Source organism: Gorilla gorilla, chromosome 1 (assembly GCF_029281585.2).
Source record: "Gorilla gorilla gorilla isolate KB3781 chromosome 1, NHGRI_mGorGor1-v2.1_pri, whole genome shotgun sequence".
Taxonomy (NCBI): Eukaryota; Metazoa; Chordata; class Mammalia; order Primates; family Hominidae; genus Gorilla; species Gorilla gorilla.
The window spans coordinates 136,336,110-136,359,230 of NC_073224.2; the positions used below are offsets into that span (position 1 = coordinate 136,336,110).

General features: G+C 34.7%; 1 protein-coding gene across 4 annotated transcripts in view; it reads right to left on the reverse strand.

Annotated features, from left to right (window-relative positions):
- RNPC3 (RNA binding region (RNP1, RRM) containing 3) overlaps positions 1 to 23,121 on the reverse strand; it is a 29,599-nt gene that overhangs the window by 2,238 nt on the left and 4,240 nt on the right. For all 4 annotated transcript variants that reach the window (XM_055375347.2, XM_031007349.3, XM_055375144.2 and 1 more), the window contains exons 4-15: positions 19,175 to 19,293; positions 18,183 to 18,266; positions 17,599 to 17,710; positions 16,842 to 16,910; positions 15,549 to 15,691; positions 11,554 to 11,679; positions 9,576 to 9,727; positions 7,915 to 8,076; positions 6,672 to 6,766; positions 5,978 to 6,036; positions 1,930 to 2,062; positions 1,211 to 1,282 (exon numbers count right to left, since the gene is read on the reverse strand). In XM_055375347.2, coding sequence (XP_055231322.1) covers positions 1,223 to 1,282; positions 1,930 to 2,062; positions 5,978 to 6,036; positions 6,672 to 6,766; positions 7,915 to 8,076; positions 9,576 to 9,727; positions 11,554 to 11,679; positions 15,549 to 15,691; positions 16,842 to 16,910; positions 17,599 to 17,710; positions 18,183 to 18,266; positions 19,175 to 19,293 — 1,314 coding nt within the window. In that variant the 3' untranslated portion in view covers positions 1,211 to 1,222. The remainder of the gene's footprint in view (positions 1 to 1,210; positions 1,283 to 1,929; positions 2,063 to 5,977; positions 6,037 to 6,671; positions 6,767 to 7,914; positions 8,077 to 9,575; positions 9,728 to 11,553; positions 11,680 to 15,548; positions 15,692 to 16,841; positions 16,911 to 17,598; positions 17,711 to 18,182; positions 18,267 to 19,174; positions 19,294 to 23,121) is intronic.

Here is a 23,121-nt window from a genome sequence, read left to right on the forward strand (position 1 = left end):
AGAGGAACAAAAATTTAAATAAAAAACAAAGGAATATATTTCTACTTATTTCTTGAACAATGTAACAAACTTAACATTTAAAATGCTTAATTCTACCATATTTAATCATCAAATTAAGTATGCACTAAAATTACCTGTTTTAAAGACAAAAAATATTTAACTCCACAAACACATATTGTTGTGAAATGTGTTAATAATTTTATATACTCAGCACTGTAGATTTTTTTTTTTTTTGAGATGGAGTCTTGCTCTGTTGCCAGTGTGGAGTGCAGTGGCGTGATCTTGATCTCAGCTCACTGCAACCTCCACCTCGCAGGTTCAGGCGATTCTCCTGCCTCAGCCGCCCACGTAGCTGGGACTACAGGTATGCGCCACCACACCCAGCTAATTTTTGTATTTTTAGTAGAGAGTCGGTTTCACCATGTTGGCCAGGATGGTCTTGATCTCTGGACCTTGTGATCCGCCCACCTCCACTTCCCAAACTGCTGAGATTACAGGGGTGAGCCACCGTGCTCAGCCAGAATTCTTTTTAATGACAGTTTGACTATTTTTTTTTAACTTTTATTTTAACATTTACTTTAGGTTAATTTTAAGAGTTAGAAAATGTATCTGTAAGTGTTTATCCCAGGAGTTTTCAAGCTGTGGTCTCTGGATAAGATGCCTCATCATAACCTGAAACCTCATTAATCTTGCAAATTTTCAGGTGCCAACAAGGGTGACCAACCTGTCTTGGCTTACCAGACACATTCCCCATTTCAGCACTAAATGTCCGGCATCCTGGAAATCCCCTCATTAAAAGGAAAACTGGTATAAACAGTTTCCCTAGGTCCCCACATCAGACCTACCAAATCAACTCTTTCAGGGAAGGAAGGAACCTACGAATCTGTGTTTTATTAGGCTCTCCAAGTGATATGATACATATTAGGATTTAAGAACCATTGCTTTACTATAGGCAGAAAAAGTTAAAAAAAGAGTAACAGGCACACTCCCCTTATAAGATTCGTTCTCCAAACTTAATTTTCACATATAAATGGGTTTTAATCTGTAGTTACAGTTTCGACGTTTAATGGGACTTAACTGCACAGATAGGTATTTCCTTAAAAAAAAAAAATAAGAGATACCTGAATTACTACTACCTTGTCAAACTTTTATTCTTAATTTTATCTCAAGAATTAGTCTTGTCTTTTTATTATGTTTTATTCACACTTACCTTTATTAATTTTTAACACTTTCTTTTTCCTTCCTTAGGATCTTGTTTTGGTCTAGCAGATCGAGCAAACTGCTAATAATTTAAAATTAAGGTTTCCTTCATGAATATGCAAGTAATCTTTTCTAAATAATTCTCAAAAACTTTCTAGTGTATGGTGGGAGTATGGTTTTTTAATTTACCTTGAGTGCCTCCTGCCTCTCTCCATGACTTGAGAGGAAATTAATAATTAACTTTTCCTTTACAGTCATTATTTTTTATACCTGGGCCTTTGCTTCTTTACCTATCTTGCTGATTTCTAGTTTGCAAACTGCATTGACTACTAAAAGCAAGATGGTTAATCAATGATATACTCTAGTTATTAAAATTCTCATGTAGAAATATAAATTACAATAAAATGATAAAATGAATTAGTTCTTTTATGACTCCAAATGTACTTCTGGATACTCTAGTCTCTTAGCATGCCTGTGTACTTTTGAGCTGCATAAGTGAAACATTTAAACTTGGCTGAAATTGAACAACCTCATGCTGCTGAAGCTCTTTTATTAAAAATCTAAATAACACTGTCATCTGACTCAGTAAGGTGGGTTTAATTGTAATGAATGAATATCTACTGCTAGAATACCAATTGTGGAAATTTCTAAAGGGTAACATGAAAATTAATTTCAGTTATATCCTTCTAAAAATTATATAGTTTTGAAATAGATGGATTTAAAGGATACAACCACCATGGGTTTTCCAAAAAGCACATATCCATTAGCTTCCTTTAAGGCTTTTGCTGCTGCTTTTTCATTAGGAAGTCCAATGAAAGCTTGTCCTTTCATACGACCTTCTTTCATCAAACGTATATCAAACCTAGAAGGAAGAAACAGTTTTGATTCAAAGAATGTCAGTTTCAATGTGAATGAAAATGTGTTGAATAATCTAAAATTTTGCTATTTCAAATAAAAGTGACTACACTATTTGATAGGCACGTCAATTATTCAGTTTTCTAAAAATATATTTCATGTTCTGCACTAAAATTGATTCTACAAGTAGGTAGTATTTGTTTAAGATATATTTTTAACTATTCTCAACTATCATAAAAGTATGTGATTTAAAAATTATACTATTAGCAACTAGAAAACCAAACTTCTTCTTTTTTTTTTTTTTTTTTTTTTGAGACAGAGTCTCACTCTGTCACCCAGGCTGGAGTGCAGTGGCATGATCTCGGCTCACTGAAAGCTCCACCTCCCAGGTTCACGCCATTCTCCTACCTCAGCTTCCCGAGTAGCTGGGGCTCCAGGTGTCCGCCACCATGCCTGGCTAATTTTTTGTATTTTTAGTAGAGATGGGGTTTCACCATGTTAGTCAGGATGGTCTCGATCTCCTGACCTCGTGATACGCCCGCCTCGGCCTCCCAAAGTGCTGGGATTACAGGCGTGAACCACCGCACTGGCTGCAAACTTCTTAAATTACTATTTATTTCAATTTTTTAAGTTCCTTACAATCTGGCACTATCTGCTCAAGTGATTAAAAAAACAACAACTACTACATAACCAAGAATGGAAAAAATAGAAAGGATTAACAGCCAGTTATAAGCAATTATAGAATTCATTATATTATTATGATTATGATTATTATTATTTTTGAGACAGAGTCCTGCTTGGTTGCCCAGGCTGGAGTGTAGTGGCGTGATCTTGGCTCAATGCAACCTCCAGCTCCTGGGTTTAAGCGATTCTCCTGCCTCAGCCCCCCCGGGTAGCTGGGATTACAGCCGTCTACCGCCATGCTTGGCTAATTTTTGTATTTTTAGTAGAGATGGGGTTTCACTATGTAGGCCAGGCTGGTCTTGAACTCCTTACCTCAAGTGATCCCAGCCGCTTCGGCCTCCCAATGTGCTAGGATTACAGGCGTGAACCACCACACCTGGCCTAGAGTTCATTATATTATTATAAGCAATTACAGAACTTCGGAGTAGAAAGGAACCTCAATGATTATCTAATTAAAACCATAATTTTACAGGTGATGTCTAGAGACAGTGAGTGACTCTTCAAAGCAGATAGCTGAGATCTAAAGTCAGAAACACAAACCAAATTTTTAAATTCCTAATATAGTGATCTACTATTCCATGTATCCATTTTTTGAAATTTTTGAGAGAAAATCATACTCAAAAGCTACTTAGAAAAATCAGATTGCAATTTGCAACTGAAATATTGCCTAATATTTAGTCTATGAGACTACCAAAGTAATACATAAAAAACTATCAAAAAATGCAGTAAAGTATTTTTTTTTTCCTTATAATCATGACTCAAAGATGGCAACAAAGAAAAAGACCTAGCATTTTGCATGGCCAGCAGAAAAAAAAATATTTTGGCATTCTGATAAGAAGAGGTATTTGCCCCTAATGGATACAAATAGAGAATTGTAAAACACGGTTCCATTTGTGTATACTTATCTGAAAAAATACAAAGGCCAGATAAGATCTGTAAAGTATTGGTGTCACTTGAAGATTAAAACAAAATTTAGTTATAGTCACTTCTTTATTTTATCTGCACTCAAAAGCCTGTTACCTTTTCTACTTCTTCTTACTTTTAATTTATATGACGGGGAGTCTTTCATACTTTGGAATTAACAAATACGGTATTGTAAAGAATGAAATTCTAACTCCAAACATTAGCTGATATGGTTTGGCTCTGTGTCCCCAAATCTCATTTGAATTGTAACTCCTACAATTCCCATGTGTCATGGGAGGAATGCTGTGAAAGGTGATTGAATTATAGGGGTGGGTCTTTCCTGTGTTCTCATGATAGTACATGAGTCTCACAAGGTTTGATGGTTTTAAAATAATGGCAGTTTGCCTGCACGAGCTCTCTCTTTTTGCCTGCTGCCAGCCATATAAAATGTGACTTGCTCCTCCTTGCCTTCTGCCATGATTGTGAGGCTTCCCTGGCCTCGTGGAACTGTGAGTTTTCCATTAAACCTCTTTCCTTTGCAAATTGCCCAGTCTCAGGTACGTATTTATCAGCAGAGTGAAAACAGACTAATACAGTAAATTGGTACCAGTAAAGTGGGATATTGCTGAAAAGATACCCAAAAATGTGGAAGCAACTTTGGAACTGGGTAACAGGCAGACGTTGGAACAGTTTGGAGGGCTCAGAAGAAGACAGGAAAATGTGGGAAAGTTTGGAACTCGCTAGACTTGTTGAATGGCTTTGACCAAAATGCTGATAATGATATGGACAATGAAATACAGGCTGAGGTGGTCTCAGATGGAGATGTGGAACTTGTTGGGAACTGGAGCAAAGGTGACTCTTGTTATGTTTTAGCAAACTCTTTGTTTTGGCAAAGAGACTGGTGGCATTTTGCCCCTGACCTAGAGATTTATGGAATTTTGAACTTAAGAGAGATGATTTAGGGTATCTGTTGGAAGAAATCTCTAAGCAGCAAAGCATTCAAGAGGTGACTTGGGTGCTGTTAAAGACATTCAGTTTTAAAAGGAAACACAGCATAAAAGTTCGGAAAATTTGCAGTCTGACAATGCAACAGAAAAGAAAGAGAAGAAAGAGGAGAAATTCAAGCCAGCTGTAGAAATCTGCATAAGTAATGATGAGCCCAATGTTAATCCCCAAGAAAATGAGGAATATGTCTCCAGGGCATGTTAGAGGTCTCATGGCAGCCCCCCCCCATCACCTGAGGACTAGGAAGAAAAAGTGATTTTGTGGGCCGGGCCCAGGGTCCCTGTGCTGTGTGCAGCCTAGGGACTTGGTGCTCTGTGTCCCGGCCACGGCAGCTGTAGCTGAAAGGGGCCAACAAAGAGCTTGGGTGGTGGCTTCAGAGGATGCAAACGTCAAGCCTTGGCAGCTCCCACATAGTGATAAGCCTGCCAGTGCACAGATGTCAAGAATTGGGGTTTGGGAGCCTCCACCTGGATTTCAGAGGATATATGGAAATGCCTGGATCCAGGCTTCCCTGGTGGAACTGTGAGTTTTCCATTTAACCTCTTTCCTTTGTAAATTGCCCATTCTCGGGTATGTCTATCAGCAGTGTGAAAACAGACTAACACATTAGCTTTTATAACATTTATAAATCACAACCCTCTCTTTTGCTTTCACAAAACTGGAAGCCTTGCTCAATGCAGTTCTTTTAAAAGATGACAATCTACTGTCAGAGTAAGAACCTAAAAAGTTTTGACTCATCGCTTCATATTCCTGGATGATGCATTGAAAGAATGGTTTTCAAAGCGTAGTCTTTGGATAAGAAGCTTCAGCATCATCCAGGAGCTTTTTAGAAACAAATTCATGAGTCCTACCCATGAAACCTAGAAAATCAGACTCTCTGCAGGTGGGCCCAGAAAACTGTTTTGCCAGGCTTTCCAGGTGATTCTTATGCAATGCTAAAGTCTGAGAACCATGTATTTAGAGGGAAGATTAAGGTCGGAATCTACCACTGACCTGTTTCTGTAAAGAGTTTTATTAGAACACAGCCATGAATATTCATTCAGGTTTCATGGCTGCCTTCACAATACAACTAAAAAACTGAGTAATTCCAACAGACACTGTATGGTCTGCAATAAAATAAAAATATTAAATTTTTACTATCTGCCCATTTACAGAAAAAGTTTGCCAACTCCTATTCTAGACATCTAAAAGATTAATTGTGCAACAGAATAGACCAACCTTTTCATATAATTTTTATCTCTAAAAGGAAAATGATGGGATTAAAATAGTGGTAAATTTGTAATAGATAAAAACAAAATATAATTTAAGATTGTATTTTACTGTCACTTACATGATCCGCTGTGTTTCTGATGAAAAGTCAACATATCTTCCAAAAATATATTTAAGGTCCTAGGATTTCAATAAGAAAAAGACAAATAACAAAGCCAGGGAAAAAAAACTGTTAATAAATAAATAAATACATCAATGCATCAGTAGAAGAGGTCATACTGGACTAAGGTAGGCTTTAATGTAATATGACTGGTGGCCTTTCAAAAGGGGAAATTTGGACAGATGCTCACAAAGGGAGTATGCTATGTACAAAGGCAGAAATTGCGGTGATGCTTCCACAAGCCAAGGAAGGTGAAAGTTTGCCAGCTTCTGCATACCAGCAGAAGCTATGGGAGAGGCACAGAACAGATCCTTCACTCAAAGCCCTCAGAATGAACCAATCCTGCCACACTTTTGACTTCAGTTTGCCTCCAGAACTGTGAGACAACACATCTCTGTTGTTTCAGCCACTTAGCCCTAGGAAATTAATACATACCCCAAACTCTGTCTCAGTATTTACTGCCAGAGAACCCAAGCTATGAGAGTATTATTTTAATAAAAAATTAACCTGAAAATACTAAACAATAATTTGTCATGCCCTGAAACACAGTAAGAAAACCACATTCTTAAAGGTAGTTTCAAACAGACTTTAACACATCAACTATAAAACCTTCAAATTATTTTCATTTACATGAAAAAAATCAATTTATACCTACCTTTTCTTGAACATGTTTAGCTAAATTCTTTACATAAATTCTACAGTTTGGTTCACCCGGTTCATAACTTCTGAAAACTGAAAGTGTTTCCATTTCTTATTAAAAAACAAAAAACAAAGATATAAAATTAAAATATTTTAAGCAAGTTTTTAAAGATAATTACAATTTTGAAACCTAATTGTTAAATAGACAAAATAAGCTTTATGAAAATGTTAAAATTTTCACTTTAACATAAAATGAAAATTAGTTCATTTTCATATGAACTAATTAGTAACAATATTACATAAAATTAGTAACAAAATTAGTAACAATATTACAAATGGGTTTAAATATACTCACTGAAAATCTGAATTGATTATATAAAAAACTTTATATATATATATAACTTTTGTTTTAAAAATTTCAGACTTCTAGAGTAACTACAATTTGTCCAATAAAATATCTACTATTAAAGGTCCATTAAGATGAATCATGTTATAAAAAAGAGCAAAGTATATATGTTAATTGATTTGGGTAGTTATTTTGCTTAAAGTGAATTTCCCAAACCATCAGCCACCTCCATATTTAAATGCAAGAATGAAGTAAACACAGTATGAGGCATCTCAGACAAACCACGGCCTAAGAACCCTTGTATAGCTCCTCTCATTTAATGTCAGTAATCTGTTCTAGAAAATCAGATAGATGTTTTGTGTAAAAATCCTAGCTAGAAGTCTATTTCCCATTACCGTAGGAAAAATTATGTGCTACACATCAATCTAAAGCCTCTAAATATTTTCTGACAATGTACCAAAACAGTAAAAGTCTTTGAGAAGTAGAAAATTATCATGTTAGGATATAAAATCCTAAAATCATGTATTTCTAATCACCGTTTTTTTTTAAATCGCTTTGTATGTATCTCAGACACAGTATTTGTGACAGTCTATCAGCTGCATTTGGAAAATATAACTCCAGACTTGTGGGACACACTGACTTATTTTAAATGCCACATGAAAGTTTTAGGAATGAAAACAAAATTTTTTCCTAAATATAGACTGGAAACACTGTATGGAAAGGAACATTCCCTCCACTATAAAGTATGAGTATTTAAAAAAAAACAGAAGAAGTGATTACAAACATTAATCGGAGAGATGTTTTAAAGTATGTGCCTTAAATTAAGGTAAATGGCATGACAGATTTGTTTTGTTTCTATAGAGTCAAAGATATGTAAAATGGAATATGTGCTTAGTTTATTTCGTGACATTACCTTCTCTAGAAATTCTGCCCTTTTCCAATTCCCTTCTAGAAATACATTCTGAAGGCATTTCATCAGAGTCTTCTTTAATCTCCTCTGTGATGTCCAAATTAGGTTTGGGGAAGATTTTTCCAAATCCTATATTGGATGCATCAACTTCAGTAGCAGGTAAATCTAAGAGTTCAATATTAACATTAACCATTAAGAATCTCTCCTTTAAAAATAGTTTTTGGGTCCCCACCTCCTATTTTATATTCAATAATATATCTTCTGGCACTAAAATTCTTTGGTGTTTCTCAATATACTAAAAGAGGCATGCACAAACATTTTCTATAAAGGTCCAAATAGTAAAAAAAAAAATTGTGTTAAAGGGTGACTAGCCATGAGATAAGAAAAATTTATAAAAAGAAAAATGTTAAGTAAACACACTAAAAAGGAGCTACCTGAAAAGGCACTACATTCTCACTCACCATCCAAGATAGGAATTAAAACTAGTCACAGTTTTTCACTCACTATGTTTGCAATACTTACTAGAATTCTATCCTATATTCACACAAGTGCTCAAAGATATATGTGCAAAGACATATTCCAGTATTTTCTGTAATAGTAAAAGAAGGGAAACAACCTCAACTTCTATGAAAAAGGCATGATAAAATATTGACAAAATTATATTAAGGGCTATTATACAGCCAAAAAATGTAAAGTATACGTTTATGCTTTGACATAGTCAGCTACCCCTAACTAGATTGTAAACTTCAAAAAAGAGACCATGGCAAACTTGTCCATGGAGGCCGCTAGATAACAAACTTTCAACAAGTCATTAATGAGTGAATGATAAATACCATCAAAACATTATGTTCATTTAAAAAATAAGAGTGAAATGTGTTCATACATATACAGGATAAGGTCTGGAAGGATACATACATACACACACACTAACACACACACACACACGTTATGTATATACACATACCAAATTGCTAACAGTATTTGCCTTTAGGTAGTAGGACACAGGAGAGTGAGGTTTGAGGTGTTAACTTTTTAACAATTTTACTTTGTTTTGGTTACATTTCTATCAACTTGTATTATTTCAGAAATTTCAAAATAAAGACTTAAAGAACAAAAGAACACCATTATATCATCAAGTTCATGGTTAAAACAAGTAAAAAAAATCTGTAATTTCAATACATTTGTTTTAAACTTAAGAATAGTATTCTTGGCAACAATCTTCCGTGTCTTTTGGATTAAAATATATATATATATATTTTTTTTACATTAAGTCTACAACTCACAAAATAGTCACATTGCTTGTTTTCTAACCAGTATTAATATAGTTACACGAATAAAACCATAGGCCATGGCATGAAACAAGCAATGAAAAAATCAATAAAAGAAACTCCATTATATTTTTAGTGTAAACATCAGCAAAAAGCACTAAATTTCATTCTAGAGGTCATTATTAGCAAAGGGTAACAGTGACAATCTCACCGTTTACCATCAATTTCTGTTATATAAAAAAGTTGAAAGCGGATATTATTCCATGATTTTGGGAAACACTAATTGCATATTTTAAATAAAGTTGACAAATACTAAAATATGAAACATTATATGTAAAACTTAATTCTAACACAATAAGTTGATTTCAGCATGTGAAATAACTAGAATATCCTTACCATGATTTTTTTCCTCACAATTTTGTTCCTTTTCTAAATCTTTCTTAAATGCAGCTGGCATGTCGGTAGATATATGGAATTCAATTCTTTTATTACCTACAGGTTGTGGTTGGTCAAATACATCTGAAGGTAACAGCACTGGATGTAAACTGCTATTTAAAAACAATCATAGCATTAGTTTGTAATTGCAAATAAAATCCTGAGTAAAATATTATTTCAAGTTTACTTTAAATTTTAAAAGTTAACACTGACAAAGGACTCACTACACTTTTGATATTCAATAAAGTGAATGACTTAGACTTATTAGTTTAATAAACTTTAATGCTCTCATATAGGTACTACTAAATTATTAGTTTACACATAAAAAGACTGAGGTTCAGCGATGTCAATAATTTGTATAAGGTCATTCTGTAAACGACAGAGAAGGGATTTGATGACTCTTGATTCTAAACCCCAGGATATTTATTAATATGCAAAACAGTGCATTCTATGTTTGATATTTTAAACATATCTATATAATACTAGACTTTGATGACTTAAAATTGTCAATAGTCACATTAAAACCATGAAAAGAAACAGATGAAATATTGATAATATAATGTATTAATATTTCTCATTATATCCAAAATATTATTTCAGCATATAATCAATACAAAAAGTTATCAGGATATTTTACATTATGTTTTCATACAATTTTAATGTGGCTCACATTAATTTCTACTGTTCAGTGTCACTATAAAGATTCAAAGGGAAAAAAAGGTAAAATACTCCAAATCAAACATGTATAAAACAAGTATCATTTTACCGGCAACTTCCGGACTATAACAAAATGTCCAAAACACAATGGAAAAAAGGTAAGGTATATCTACTAACATTCTTGGATAACTACGGTCTGACCCTTATCCCAAATCTGCAAATTCTTTAGGAAGTTTATTACAAGATAAAGTAGTGCAAAAGGAATTCTTAATTTTTAAAAATATCAATGGCATTCCAATGGCTTCTTCAATAAATTCAAACTCCATCGCCTAACATTTAGGGGAGGTTTCACATCCTTCTAGCTTTCCCTTTCATCATTTCTATTCCTATTCAATAAATTTTCCTACCTCTGGAAACTTTCCTTTTATTCTTCCATTCACATAGGATACAGTTTCCCTGCCTAATTTTTGTCTCCCCTCCTTAAAGGGCCAGCTCAAATGTCTCCTCTCTCTTACAACCTTTTCAAATTTCTCAACTGGCTGTGACCTCTCTTTTCTCACAACCTTTTAGTTCTTAGTTTATATTTCCTATGTCATGTATTATAATTGCTAATGCAATAATCATCTGTGCATTTGGCTTATTATACTTAAGACTATTAACTCACTGTTTGAAAAGACAGCATTAAACTTTAAAAGCATGCTTCAAACTACACACAATATTTAGCAGAAAACCTTACCATACACTCAATAAATACTTAAAGGCACTCGGGTGGGTCCTGTGTGCCAAGTAAAGATATGTGAATTTTTATCTGCTGGGTACTTTTTAAGTAAAAAATGTTTGATATCAGGTGATGGAGTTAAGAGAAACTAAATAACTGTATATAAACACACTGATGTTTATATTAGTGACATTATTCACTAATATATTACACTAGTGACAGTAATGTCACTAACAAAACTGTAAATGCACGAGGAGAAAGAGAAAAGAAATGATAAAAGGAAAGTAAATGAATTTTGTTTTCGACAATATCTTAAGTGCCTATAAGATATTCTGAGTCTGCAGACAGGAAGCTGGAAGCAAATACCTTAAGGCTTATGACAGAGAAGAGAGTAGTGGTCAACTGTGAGAAAATTATGAATATTTGTAAATTTGGCAACTAGGAAGCCAATGTAAACCAAGAACACTGACAGGAAACAAATGCCAGAATGAAGAATGATGTGAATTAAGCAAGTAAACGAAGTACATACAGACAACCCTCATTTCTTAGTTCAAATAAAATTACCTGTGTGAAGGACACAAAGGTGTATTCAACATATCCTTTATTTTTCTCTTTTTTCTCACATGGCGCTGCTTTATTGTTTTAGGTCTTTTGGGCTGAAGATTTGCTAGTTCCATTAATTTGTTCATTCTACAATGAGGAGAGGGATGATAAACAAAATTTCCTTTCTAGAAGTATAGCTATTTACCACTGTTTCTATTAAAGTTAAATTTGTATTTTGGTGTATAATTTAAATTATAAAATGATTTACTTACATCAAGTATATAGAACACCATCAATTAAGAGATAATCAATTTGATAAAAGCTCAAATACTAAATTGCCTTGCTTAGCTTTCATCTTACTTAGAAAAAATTAAAAATAGACTTAATTACATGTTATCAATTTTTAAAATGTATGTTTCATCATAAGCAGTTGCCCAAATAAAACGGCTGGATTTCATGCCAAACAGCTGAACAAGATACAATAATAAAATCGATATAATATTAATGTTCTTAAATCATTTTTATTCATATTCTAATTATTAAACAGAGCCTGGACTGAAATACGTCATTTAAAAGCATTTTGTGCAGAACTGTTGCAAATCATTATATAAATAAGGTAACTTAAATTACCTGAGAACCGTTTTCAAATACTGTACTATGCTCTGAAGTAGTTTCAGGAAGTGACAACACCTTGTACATAGCTTTTCTCTATTAAGAGTATGAATATTTAATATTAAAGATAGATCTTGTCTAGGCATTTCTGTATCATCTACAGAGCAGGAACTTGGAAACCGCTAGTCCCAGCTCTACTTCTCAGGGTTGTATATTTGTAAAATACACACACAACAAAATACAAAAGAAAGGAAGGAGGGTATTGCTCAAATAAGCTTTAAACCTTTTTTCCCTGAGGAAAAATGAAAACATATGCTGTAATTTAAACCCTTTTAAAAAACCATGGTTTACCAAAAACTTTATGAAAAAAATTAGTTATTCAAAGTATATGTCTGTATTTATAAATTGCTGACCCGAAGTACACCAAGCCTCTACAAGAGTGCTAGGCATATATTCAGTAATTATTGGCTGAATAAATGAATAGTACAGGTTGAGCACCCCTTATCCAAAATGGCTGGAACCAGAAGTATACCAGTTTTGTAATATTTGCATATACGTGAGATCTCTTGGGGATGAGACACAAATTTAAACATGAAATTCATTTAAGTTTCATATACAACTTATACACAAAAGACTGAAGATAATTTTATACAATATTCTTAATAATTTTGTACATGAAATAAAGTTTGTGTACATGGAAACATCAGAAAGCAAAAGTGTTGGCTGGACATGGTGGCTCACGCCTATAATCCCAGCACTTTGGGAGGCCAAGGAGAGCGGGTCACTTGAGCCCAGGATTTTGAGACCTGCCTGTGCAACATGGTGAAACCCTATCTCTACAAAAATATGAAAAATATTAACCAGGTGTGGTAGCACATGCCTGTAGTCCCAGCTACTGGGACTGATGCGGGCAGATTGCTTGAGCCCGGGAGGTTGAATATGCAGTAAGCCATGATTGCACCACTGCACTCCAGTTAGGGCAAAAGAGTAAGACCCTGTCTTAAAAAGAAAAAAGAAAGAAAGAAAACAAGCAAAGGTGTCACTAAGCCAGCCATATGTGGTATCATACTGGTACTCAAAAAATTACAGAGTCTGAAGCATTTTGGATTTCAGATTTAGTTTAGAGATACTCAACCTGTACCATTTTTCTTTTGTTTAGGTCTTGTTACATTTCCTGAAGATAAGAGAGAAGCATGAAACTAGAGCTTGGTACACGCAAAGGCTATGTTCTCTCTCAGGACTCAAGATGAATTACTGGCAGAATTCCTCACTACATCCTTTAATGGAAACCTAAGTAAACAAACAAAAAAGGGTTTGGCCAGGTTACTGTAGCATTTCTAATTACTATCATTATTTTTATAAAGAAAGTGAAGTTCACAGAGGTTAAGTAATTAGCCCACAGTTAACACTCAACAAGTTAAAGTAACCATCTATCAGGCACTGCCAGCTTCCCTAAATGTCTCTGTTTAAGACAGATAGTGTTATTCACTCCCATTTTATAGTTTCAGCCCCACCTATGCTTTGATTTTAATTCTTCCCTTAGAAAGAGAATATACTGCACATTGTACCACTACTTGGGTGGACACTGACTCAGTCAAATTGCAACCATTTGTATATGTTGCTCAGAGTCTGCTTGGGTTCTGCCTCATGCCAACCACTCACACCTCCTATATACCACTTCTTCCGTGCACAGTCACCTAAGATTTTGATCATTTTCCCATTAGAGTCCTGCAGACAGGGGTTGACAAACTACAGCTCAATGACCAAATCCAGCTAGCTGCCTGTTTTTGTAATTAAAGTCTAGTTGGAATAAGACCACACCAACTCATTAGGTATACTATCTATGGATGCTTTCCTACTACAAGGGTAGAACTGAGTAGCCACAACAGAGACCACATGACTCTCAAAGTCAAAAATATTTACTCTTTGGTCCTATAAAGAAACAGTTTGGCAATTCCTGTTCTAAGCCAGGCTGTGGATTATATACATGACCATTATTAACAATGTACTATTCTTTGTCAGAATCCTTAAATAAAATGCATAGATTGTCAAGAACTATCAATAAAAAGAATAATTCATCTGCAGTAGTTACTATGAAAAGTTTTGTATGAAATCCTAAAGAATTACTCTAGAAATTATTCTGAGGTAAGTAGAGTCCAGAAGAATAAGCATCTGTCAAAACATGAACATGGTCGATGTATGTTACGTTCTCAGTTATGTTCTAAGGTTACCATAAACACTAAATCACTGTCCCTAGGAAAATTCAGCATTAGGTTCTTGGAAGCCTTTGTTTACAACATCTTGTCATCTGATCAATACATTACCTTGTTTGATATGTGTTTATGTCTAAGAACACCTTACTTAATATACACTGTTGATTCATTAACATTGACTCACAGTCAATACTACCGTAACTCTGGCCTGAAGGAAAGCCATGTATTTTCTCCATCAGGCTTGACATAGCGTTCTTGAGCTCAGGAACACTAAAGAGCACTTCAACACCATGCTCAAGGGCCATTTTAAACACAAGAGTCACAACAAAAAAACTCAAAAATGTGAAAAAAGGTAGTGCTGAACAGACTATGAAAAGGATACTTGTCTGTAGTATAAGAACTGAAACAAGAAGGCAGAGGGTGTCTTTATTTGACTTCATCTCAGAACGTGTGTGTTGGCTGACTCAAATTTTTCACCACATGGTACAATGTCCATTTCCACAAAAAAACTTTAAAAAGTACATCAAGGCCGGGCACGTGGCTAATGCCTGTAATCCCAGCACTTTGGGAGGCTGAGGCAGGCGGATCACCTGAGGTTGGGAGTTCGAGACCAGCCTGACCAACATGGAGAAACCCCGTCTCTACCAAAAATACAAAAATTTATCCAGGCATGGTGGCACATGCCTATAATCCCAGCTACTCGGGAAGCTGAGGCAGGAAAATCGCTTGAACCTGGGAGGCGGAGGTTGTGGTGAGCTGAGATCGCGCCATTGCACTCCAGCCTGGGCAATAAGAGCGAAACTCCGTATCAAAAAAAAAAAAATAATAATAATAACAAAAAATAAAAAGCACGTCGATTATTGATTTTGAAGTCACAAATAAATTTTAGCACGTAGGCAAATTCTCAGATATGGAATCCACAAATAACAAGGCTCGAACGTACTTTATAATACCATAATCATCAATCTAAAAAATTATGCATAATCCAAAAATTTTCACTTAGGTCTTGTTATCTATTCTCAGGTCTTAATTTATAGCTGCTATATATGCCTGAGGTGTTGGGGGGCTGAGGGCAAATTCTAATCACCCCAAATTATTAAGTATTATACACACAAAATCTAGGGAGAGCAAGAGTCTCTTTCTTACATTCTATGTTTCTTGGAAACTAAACAAATTTTTCATGTTACAAACCTCTGTCGGTCCTCATCATCAGTGCTTTCATATTCTGATTCTTCACTAGATAATTCCTCATCCTCGTCTGGCAAAGGAGGTTCCTCAGGTGGCTGAGGAGATGTGGGTGGAAGAGGTGCATGCAATGGCATATAGTCTTCATACTAATTAAAAGAATAAAACAAAAATACTATGGCAGTCCAAAATATTTATAGAACAAACTCCATCTGAATACTTCATTCTCATTTCTATCACATGGTCTTTTTTTTTTTTTAACACATTCTACACATATTAAGGGAACACCTTGTATGGCAGATCACTAGCTGATGACAAAATTTCTCTCTTCTTCCTTTACCCTCAGCTGAACTAAATTTTCAAAGCTCCTCTGCAGTTATATTTCCCCTTGTAACTGAGTTATAGCCAATGAAATGAGACCATTAAAAACTCCCACATACAATTCTTCCTTCCTGATCTGCAGACTGTGTAGCAATGTCTTCATCAACCTGGGAAGGCACATGGTCGAAACAATTCAGGTGTTTTTCGTGGCTCAGTAGAACAAAATATCCCTCTGCTCTACTTTTGGAAAGGATCTGACATAACCAAAAATAACTTTTATTGTATTAAATGACTAATAATTTATTTGTTAACAGCAGCTAGTAGAACCTTAACTAATTCTCCAGTAATATATCAAGCATTGAGTAGGTGTTGGGGTTACAAAAAGAAAAAAAAAACAAATCCTAAAGTTAATAGTACATACATTAGAAAAGCAACAAATCCCAAACCACATTCTCTTCTATTCATATATGAACACTCAAAGTATTAATAATTTTGCATTGCTATTATTCATATACTAGGAGTACATATGTCAACAAAATAATAACTAAAATTATTCAAGAGCAGGTATAGCCTACTTCTAAATTATTGACAGATTTGCATAGTCAAGTCTAATAAAAATATCAGCCCCCTTTTTCGTCTTTTGCAAAAAAAGCTCTATTTGTGACAAAACCAGAACTATGAAATCTTTAGGTAATTTAGTTAAATGTAACTACCTTATAGGATGGTGCAATGTTTTGGCTCAAAAAACTTAACAACACTGGATGAAATGATAGCCTTTATTGACAAAGGCATTTCTTTCATATTCTGGCTTTTCCTCACTTAACAGTTCTCAGTTCTACTATTATCATCATATTACTTTATACCCGTTCCTTATTTTCAATGTACATCAGAGGTTGCTACAACACCTGTATAATTCAGCCTCAATAATCCCATTCAGGAAGAGAAATTTTGACTTGAAAATTCTAAGAGCTTTCTTACCATGGGAGGTCGCGCAGTAATTGGTCCAAAAGGTGTGGGCAAATTCATTTTATTCATAAGATGAAGGACCTTAAAGTGGTAAGACATTTAAATTCACATATAAAATGATTCAACTCACATCTTGTATTTTATGTACTAAGAAACTTTGCTATAACACTATTTATTAATTGAGTGTAAAGAAAGACCTGCCCATCTCTTACCTTTATAATCTCTGCATAAGGTAAAACAAGGCATTAGTATATCTCAGATTAACCTTCCTAAAATGTCAATTCTACATGTTCAATTAGTCCCATCGCTAAGAATGTAACGTTCTTGCAATATAAAAACTACTGAAATGATTTTATATCTTTAACCCAATTATTGTAAAATTATAAAACAGAGAAATACATTAAAAAATAAACATCATCTATACTTTGTACTTCAAAAAAATATGTTATTACTGCCAATATTTTTGAGCATTTGCTCAGGGGTCTACTATAACTTTTCTTTTAAGAATCTCTATGATAATGATGTATTCTAAAGTAATAGAGAATTATCACAAATTACATTTCCCAAACTAGCTTCTGTTTATTAGTATCCACTTATACGATACCTTATAAAAGTCTCTACTTGAAAGTAGAAAATATTTAATTACATTTAAAATACTGTATCACTGGCTGTCTAGAATTAGTCTGATTACTTTTATGAGAATCAGCATGAAAAATAAAGTATCAAGCTATACAACAAGTCCTTTTAGGAAAAGTTTTATTCTACTTACCTGTACATAGAACTTAGGCACGCTTGCCAAGGCATTTACAATGTTTGCTAGGATTGTGCTGGAAGGTGGTGGGTACATATACTTGAGGCATGAATTTAAAGGAAAAGTCAGCCTATAAAACAAAAAACATTTAAGATGCTTATGTTTTCATAATTTCATATCAGTAACTCATTTTAGGTAACCTGATAACAAACACACTGCTGAAATGATACAGTACTATTAGATTTACCTTATTCCTAAAAGATCCAAAGTACATTTAAAAAGAAAAATAAGCTACTGCATTTCTTGGCAGAGGTTTATCTTGTAGCTCTGAACATCTTAATAGATGCTTTCTCTGCACTGAATTCAGTGACAAACTCATAACTCAAAATGTTTATTCAACATATTAAAAATATGCATGACATTAAATATCTGTTTTTAAAATTATCTTATTTGCAATAAGATATCTGTATATAACACAATATACAATAAGCAATAAGATATCTGTATATTACAATATATAGTAAGCAAAAAGCAGTAAGATATCTGTATATCTGTATATAACACAGAACAAAAGCAAAAGAAAAGCAAACAAAAATGCTAACCCATGGTTTGGTGCAATTCCATTTTCTACTGTTAAATAACCAAGTTCTTTCTTTTCTTTATCATCTTCGACAGGGTCATCAGACCTAGGACATACAGAATCAAAGTTAATCTTATCTTTCCAAAGGGTGAAAAACTGCACACAGAAAAGATAAATTACCTTTTCAAACATGTCATTATAAAAACAGCTTCATTAAAAAAAAAAAAAACTTTCAAGTATTTCTCAAGCAAACACCAATAAATGGGAAGGGAACTAAAATTAACTAAAAGTAACCTTCACTGAATCCTTTCTGTATTATTATTACATTGAGCACTACACATTTTCATATACTCTTCACAGCAAGACTATGAAGATGGCATAATTGTCACTGAACAAAAATAAAACTAAAGTTTACATGGTATAAAACAGTGGTAATCAAATGTCTTTAATGTGTGTCATAATCACTTGGAGAGTTTATTAAAACTCATAGACTTCTGCAACATTTTCCCATCCCTTCCATCCCTCAGTTAAGTTTCTGATTCAGTAAGACTGGGTTAAAGCTCAAGGTTCTGTATTTTGATCAAGTTTACAGATGATACAGCTGATCTAGGGACCACACTTTGAGAACCACTAGTGTAAAGCAAATTTGTGAAGCTGTACTACGAAGAGTCACAGCCGGAAACAAAATGCCAGTCTTGATTTCATGACACTGTGATATCTCTGATACAAAGACTTCATACTAGTTATTTTCCCTCCATTGAAAGTTGAAGATGAATTCATTTCAGCCCACTCCCTTCCCACTTCACAATGATTAACCCGTAATATTAAATCTGGTTCCTAATGCACAATTAGCAGCAAAAATAAACATACTGTTTTACTGTACTAGGTTTAATGGAAAAATCTGTCATTACTCTTCCAATTACTTGCTAGTCTGAAAACAATACAATAACTGTATAACTGCTTAAAAAAACACACACACTTTAAAAATGTAACAAAAATGTATGATCTACATACCTTTTTTTTTTTTCAGAGCCTGAAGTGGGACATGGGGAGTGAACTCGATCTTGCTCTTTTGCAAATTCAACGACTAAAGTATGACCTAAAAGTTTCAGTTGATGGAGTCTTGTCAATGCCTTCAGTTAAAAGAACAAGAGTAAACATTTCACAATTGTACCAAAAATGATTTGTTAGAGACCAATTTTTATACTTTTTTTTTTTTTTTGCTAATGCTGTAAACAGTTCCTTGACTATTTCCTAATTTATTTTTAATCTCAGGCTATCAAGCCTGTATTACTTATTAAAGGACTACTTCCTATAACTTAGGAAAATAAAAATCTAGCTAAATCCCACTTTATGCCAGCTCTGCTTATACCCAGGCAGCTGAAAATGGCTAGAAAACAAACTAACAAATTTCCCTGGCCTCACTTTCAATTTATAAAAACTACCACAAATCTCAGGGTGATTTTTAATTATGCCACAAAATTACTTATTACAATCTTAGTCTATTTTTTCCACCTATATCTAAGAGAGTATTTTGTACTTTCTCCTCGTTCCTTAACCTCACAATATTTTTCTTGTATTCCGTTAGCTTAGCACCTTGTTTTCTACTTTGAGACAACAGAAGTGATGACATGAGAATATCAGACTCCCACTATAACTCCCCATCAACCAGCATATGCATGCTGTCTGTTATCATCTATTAACTATCCACATGCCTATCTAAATCCAGCTGCTTAACTTATATACTAAATTCCATCCTCTCATCTCCTCAAGGGTCTTTACTTAGCTATGCTCTGGAATTGTGTGTGGTGAGGGGTGTGGAGGGTGATCTTATTTATACTGTTAATTTACTGTCCTCTATTGGATTATCCGTATCAGTATGAAAACATGCTCCTATTTCTCCCATCCTAAATTTGTATTATTAGTTTTGCAGTAAAACTCTGTACAAGCTATCTAAACCCTCTATCTACAACTCCTCTCTGCCTATTCAGTTTCAAACCTATTTCAATCAGGTTAATGCTTTAATAAGTTTACTGAGACTGCTTATCATAGACAACAAATTTTGCATTGTTGGGCTAATGATCAACTCCTAGTCTTCACTTGGTTGCATTTAACATAGTTAATCACTCCTTCCTTGATACATGTCATTCACTTGGCTTCAAGACTTCATACATTCTTAGTTTTCTTCCTAGCTCGCTGGTTTGTACTCCTCCATCTCTTTGACTTGTGCCTTCTCTCACGTTCTTAATGTTATAATGCTCCAGAGCTCTTGCCCTGGTCTTCCTCTCTCTCTCAACATATTATCTTGGTGATTTAATCCAGCATCTGAACTTTAAATCTGTATGCTAATGATTCACTAATTTATAATTTCAGCACAGACTTCTGTCCTGAAGTCAAGGAACACATATTCAAATAATGGATAGCGCCCCATAGATATCTAACAAACATTTCAAATTCAACATTTCAGAAGCTAAACCACTTAATCTTTCCCCCAGCCCCAAATGTGCTCCACCCGGAGCCATCTGTATTTCAGTTGATAGCAACTCCATTCTTCCAATTATTCAGGTCAAAAATCTTGTAATCATCCTTAATGCTTCTTTCCCACATTCCATATCCAAGTCATTAAGAAATCCTGTTTGCCTATACCATAAGGCCATAGTCATCAAAACAGCATGGTACTGGTATAAAAATAGGCACATAGACCAATGGAACAGAATAGAGAACACAGAAATAAACCCAAATACTTACAGGAAACTGATCTTCCAGAAAGCAAACAAAAACATAAAGTAGGGAAAAGACACCTTATTCAACAAATGGTGCTGGGATAATTGGCAAGTCGCATGTAGAAGAATGAAACTGGATCCTCATCTCTCACCTTATACAAAAATCAACTCAACATGGATCAAGGACTTAAATCTAAGACCTGAAACCATAAAAATTCTAGAAGATAACATCAGAAAAACCCTTCTAGACACTGGCTTAGGCAAAGACGTCATGACCAAGAACCCAAAAGCAAATGCAACAAAAACAAAGATAAATAGATGGGACTTAATTAAATTAAAAAGCTTCTGCACAGCAAAAGAAACAATCAACAAACAGACAACCCATAGCGGGAGAAAATATTTGCAATCTATACATCCAAAAAAAACACTAATGTCCACAATCTACGAGGAATCCAAACAAATCAGCAAGAAAAAAAAAATCCCATGGGCTAAGGACATGAATAGACAATTCTCAAAATAAGATACACAAATGGCCAACAAACATGAAAAACTGCTCAACATCACTAATGATCATGGAAATGCAAACCAAAATCATGAGGCAATACCTCCTTACTCCTGCAATAATGGTCATAATGAAAAAATCAAAACATAATAGATGTTGGCAGAATATGTGGTGAAAGTGACTTTCACACTGCTGGTGGGAATGTAAACTAGTACAGTAAGTATGAAAAATAGTGTGGAGATTCCTTAAAGAATTAAAAGTAGACCTACCATTTCATCCAGCAATCCCACTACTGAGTATCTACCCAGAAGACAATAAGTCATTATACAAAAAAGACAGTTGCACATGCATGTTTATAGCAGCACAATTTGCAACTGCAAAAATACAGAACCAGCCCAAATGCCCATCAATCAATGAGTGGATAAAGAAATTACGGTATATATAAATATATAACATGGAATACTACTCAGCCATAAAAAGGAACAAAATAATGGCATTTGCAGCAACCTAGATGGAATGGGAGACCATTATTCTAAGTGAAGTAACTCAGGAATGGAAAACCAAACATCGTATGTTCTCACTCCTAAGTAGGAGCTAAGCTATGAGGACCCAAAGGCATAAGAATGATACAATGGACTTTGAGGACTCAGGAGAAAGTGTTGGGAGTGGGGGTGAGGGATAAAAGACTTCACAATGGGCACAGTGTATATTGCTTGGGTGACAGGTACATCAAAATCTCAGAAATCATGGCTAAAGAACTTATTCATGTAACTAAACACCACCTGTTCCCCCAAAACCTACTGGAATAAATACAGTAAGAAATCCTTGCTTCTACCTTCAAAATATATAAAGAATCTAATCACCGCTAACCACTACCATTGTGGTCAAGGCAACCATCAATTCTGGACTGAATTACCACAATATTTTAACGGATTTCCCTGTTTCTACCTTTCCCTCCCTTCAGTCTAGTCACAACAGCAAAAGCAATTCTTTGAAATATCAAGGTCACCCCCTTGCTCCAATGGCTTCCTATTTTACTGACAGCAATCTAAGTTCCTTACTATAATCTACATAATATAGATTCTATGACTTCTCTGACTTCAAATCCAATGATCACTCCCACTATGTCTGCTCCAGTCACAGTGGCTTCCTTGAACAACGTGACAGGCATGGTCACATCCTAGAGCCCCTGTTCCAGCTGTTCCTCTAATTCAAAGGTACTTCTCCCAGAAATTTCATTAGCTAACTCCCTTCGCATCCTTCAAATTGTTGTTCAAATATAACCCTAACTATACAGCCTGACCTCTCCCCACTTAGCACTCCTGATCTTATTGCTCTACTTGTCCTTCTTCCATAGCATTTATCATCTTCTAAAATATTAAAGTTTATTATTTGTTGTCTGTCTCCCCTTTTGAGAATATGAACTATAATCATCTTTGTCTTCACATATAATCCCAAAACCTAAAACAGCATCTAGCACATAGTAGGTACTTAATATTTTTGAACACATGAAAGTACAAGCCTTAACCAGAGACCGGTTTTGTGCAAGACAATTTTTCCACAGGCCGGGGTCGGGGGTGGGGAGAAGATGGTTTCGAGATGAAACTGATTCATCTCAGATCATAAGTCATTAGTCAGATTCTCATTCAGAGTGCAACCTAGATCCCTGGCATGTGCAGTTCACAACAGGGGCCAAGGCACTGCTGATCTGACTGGAGGTGGAGCTCAGGCAGCCA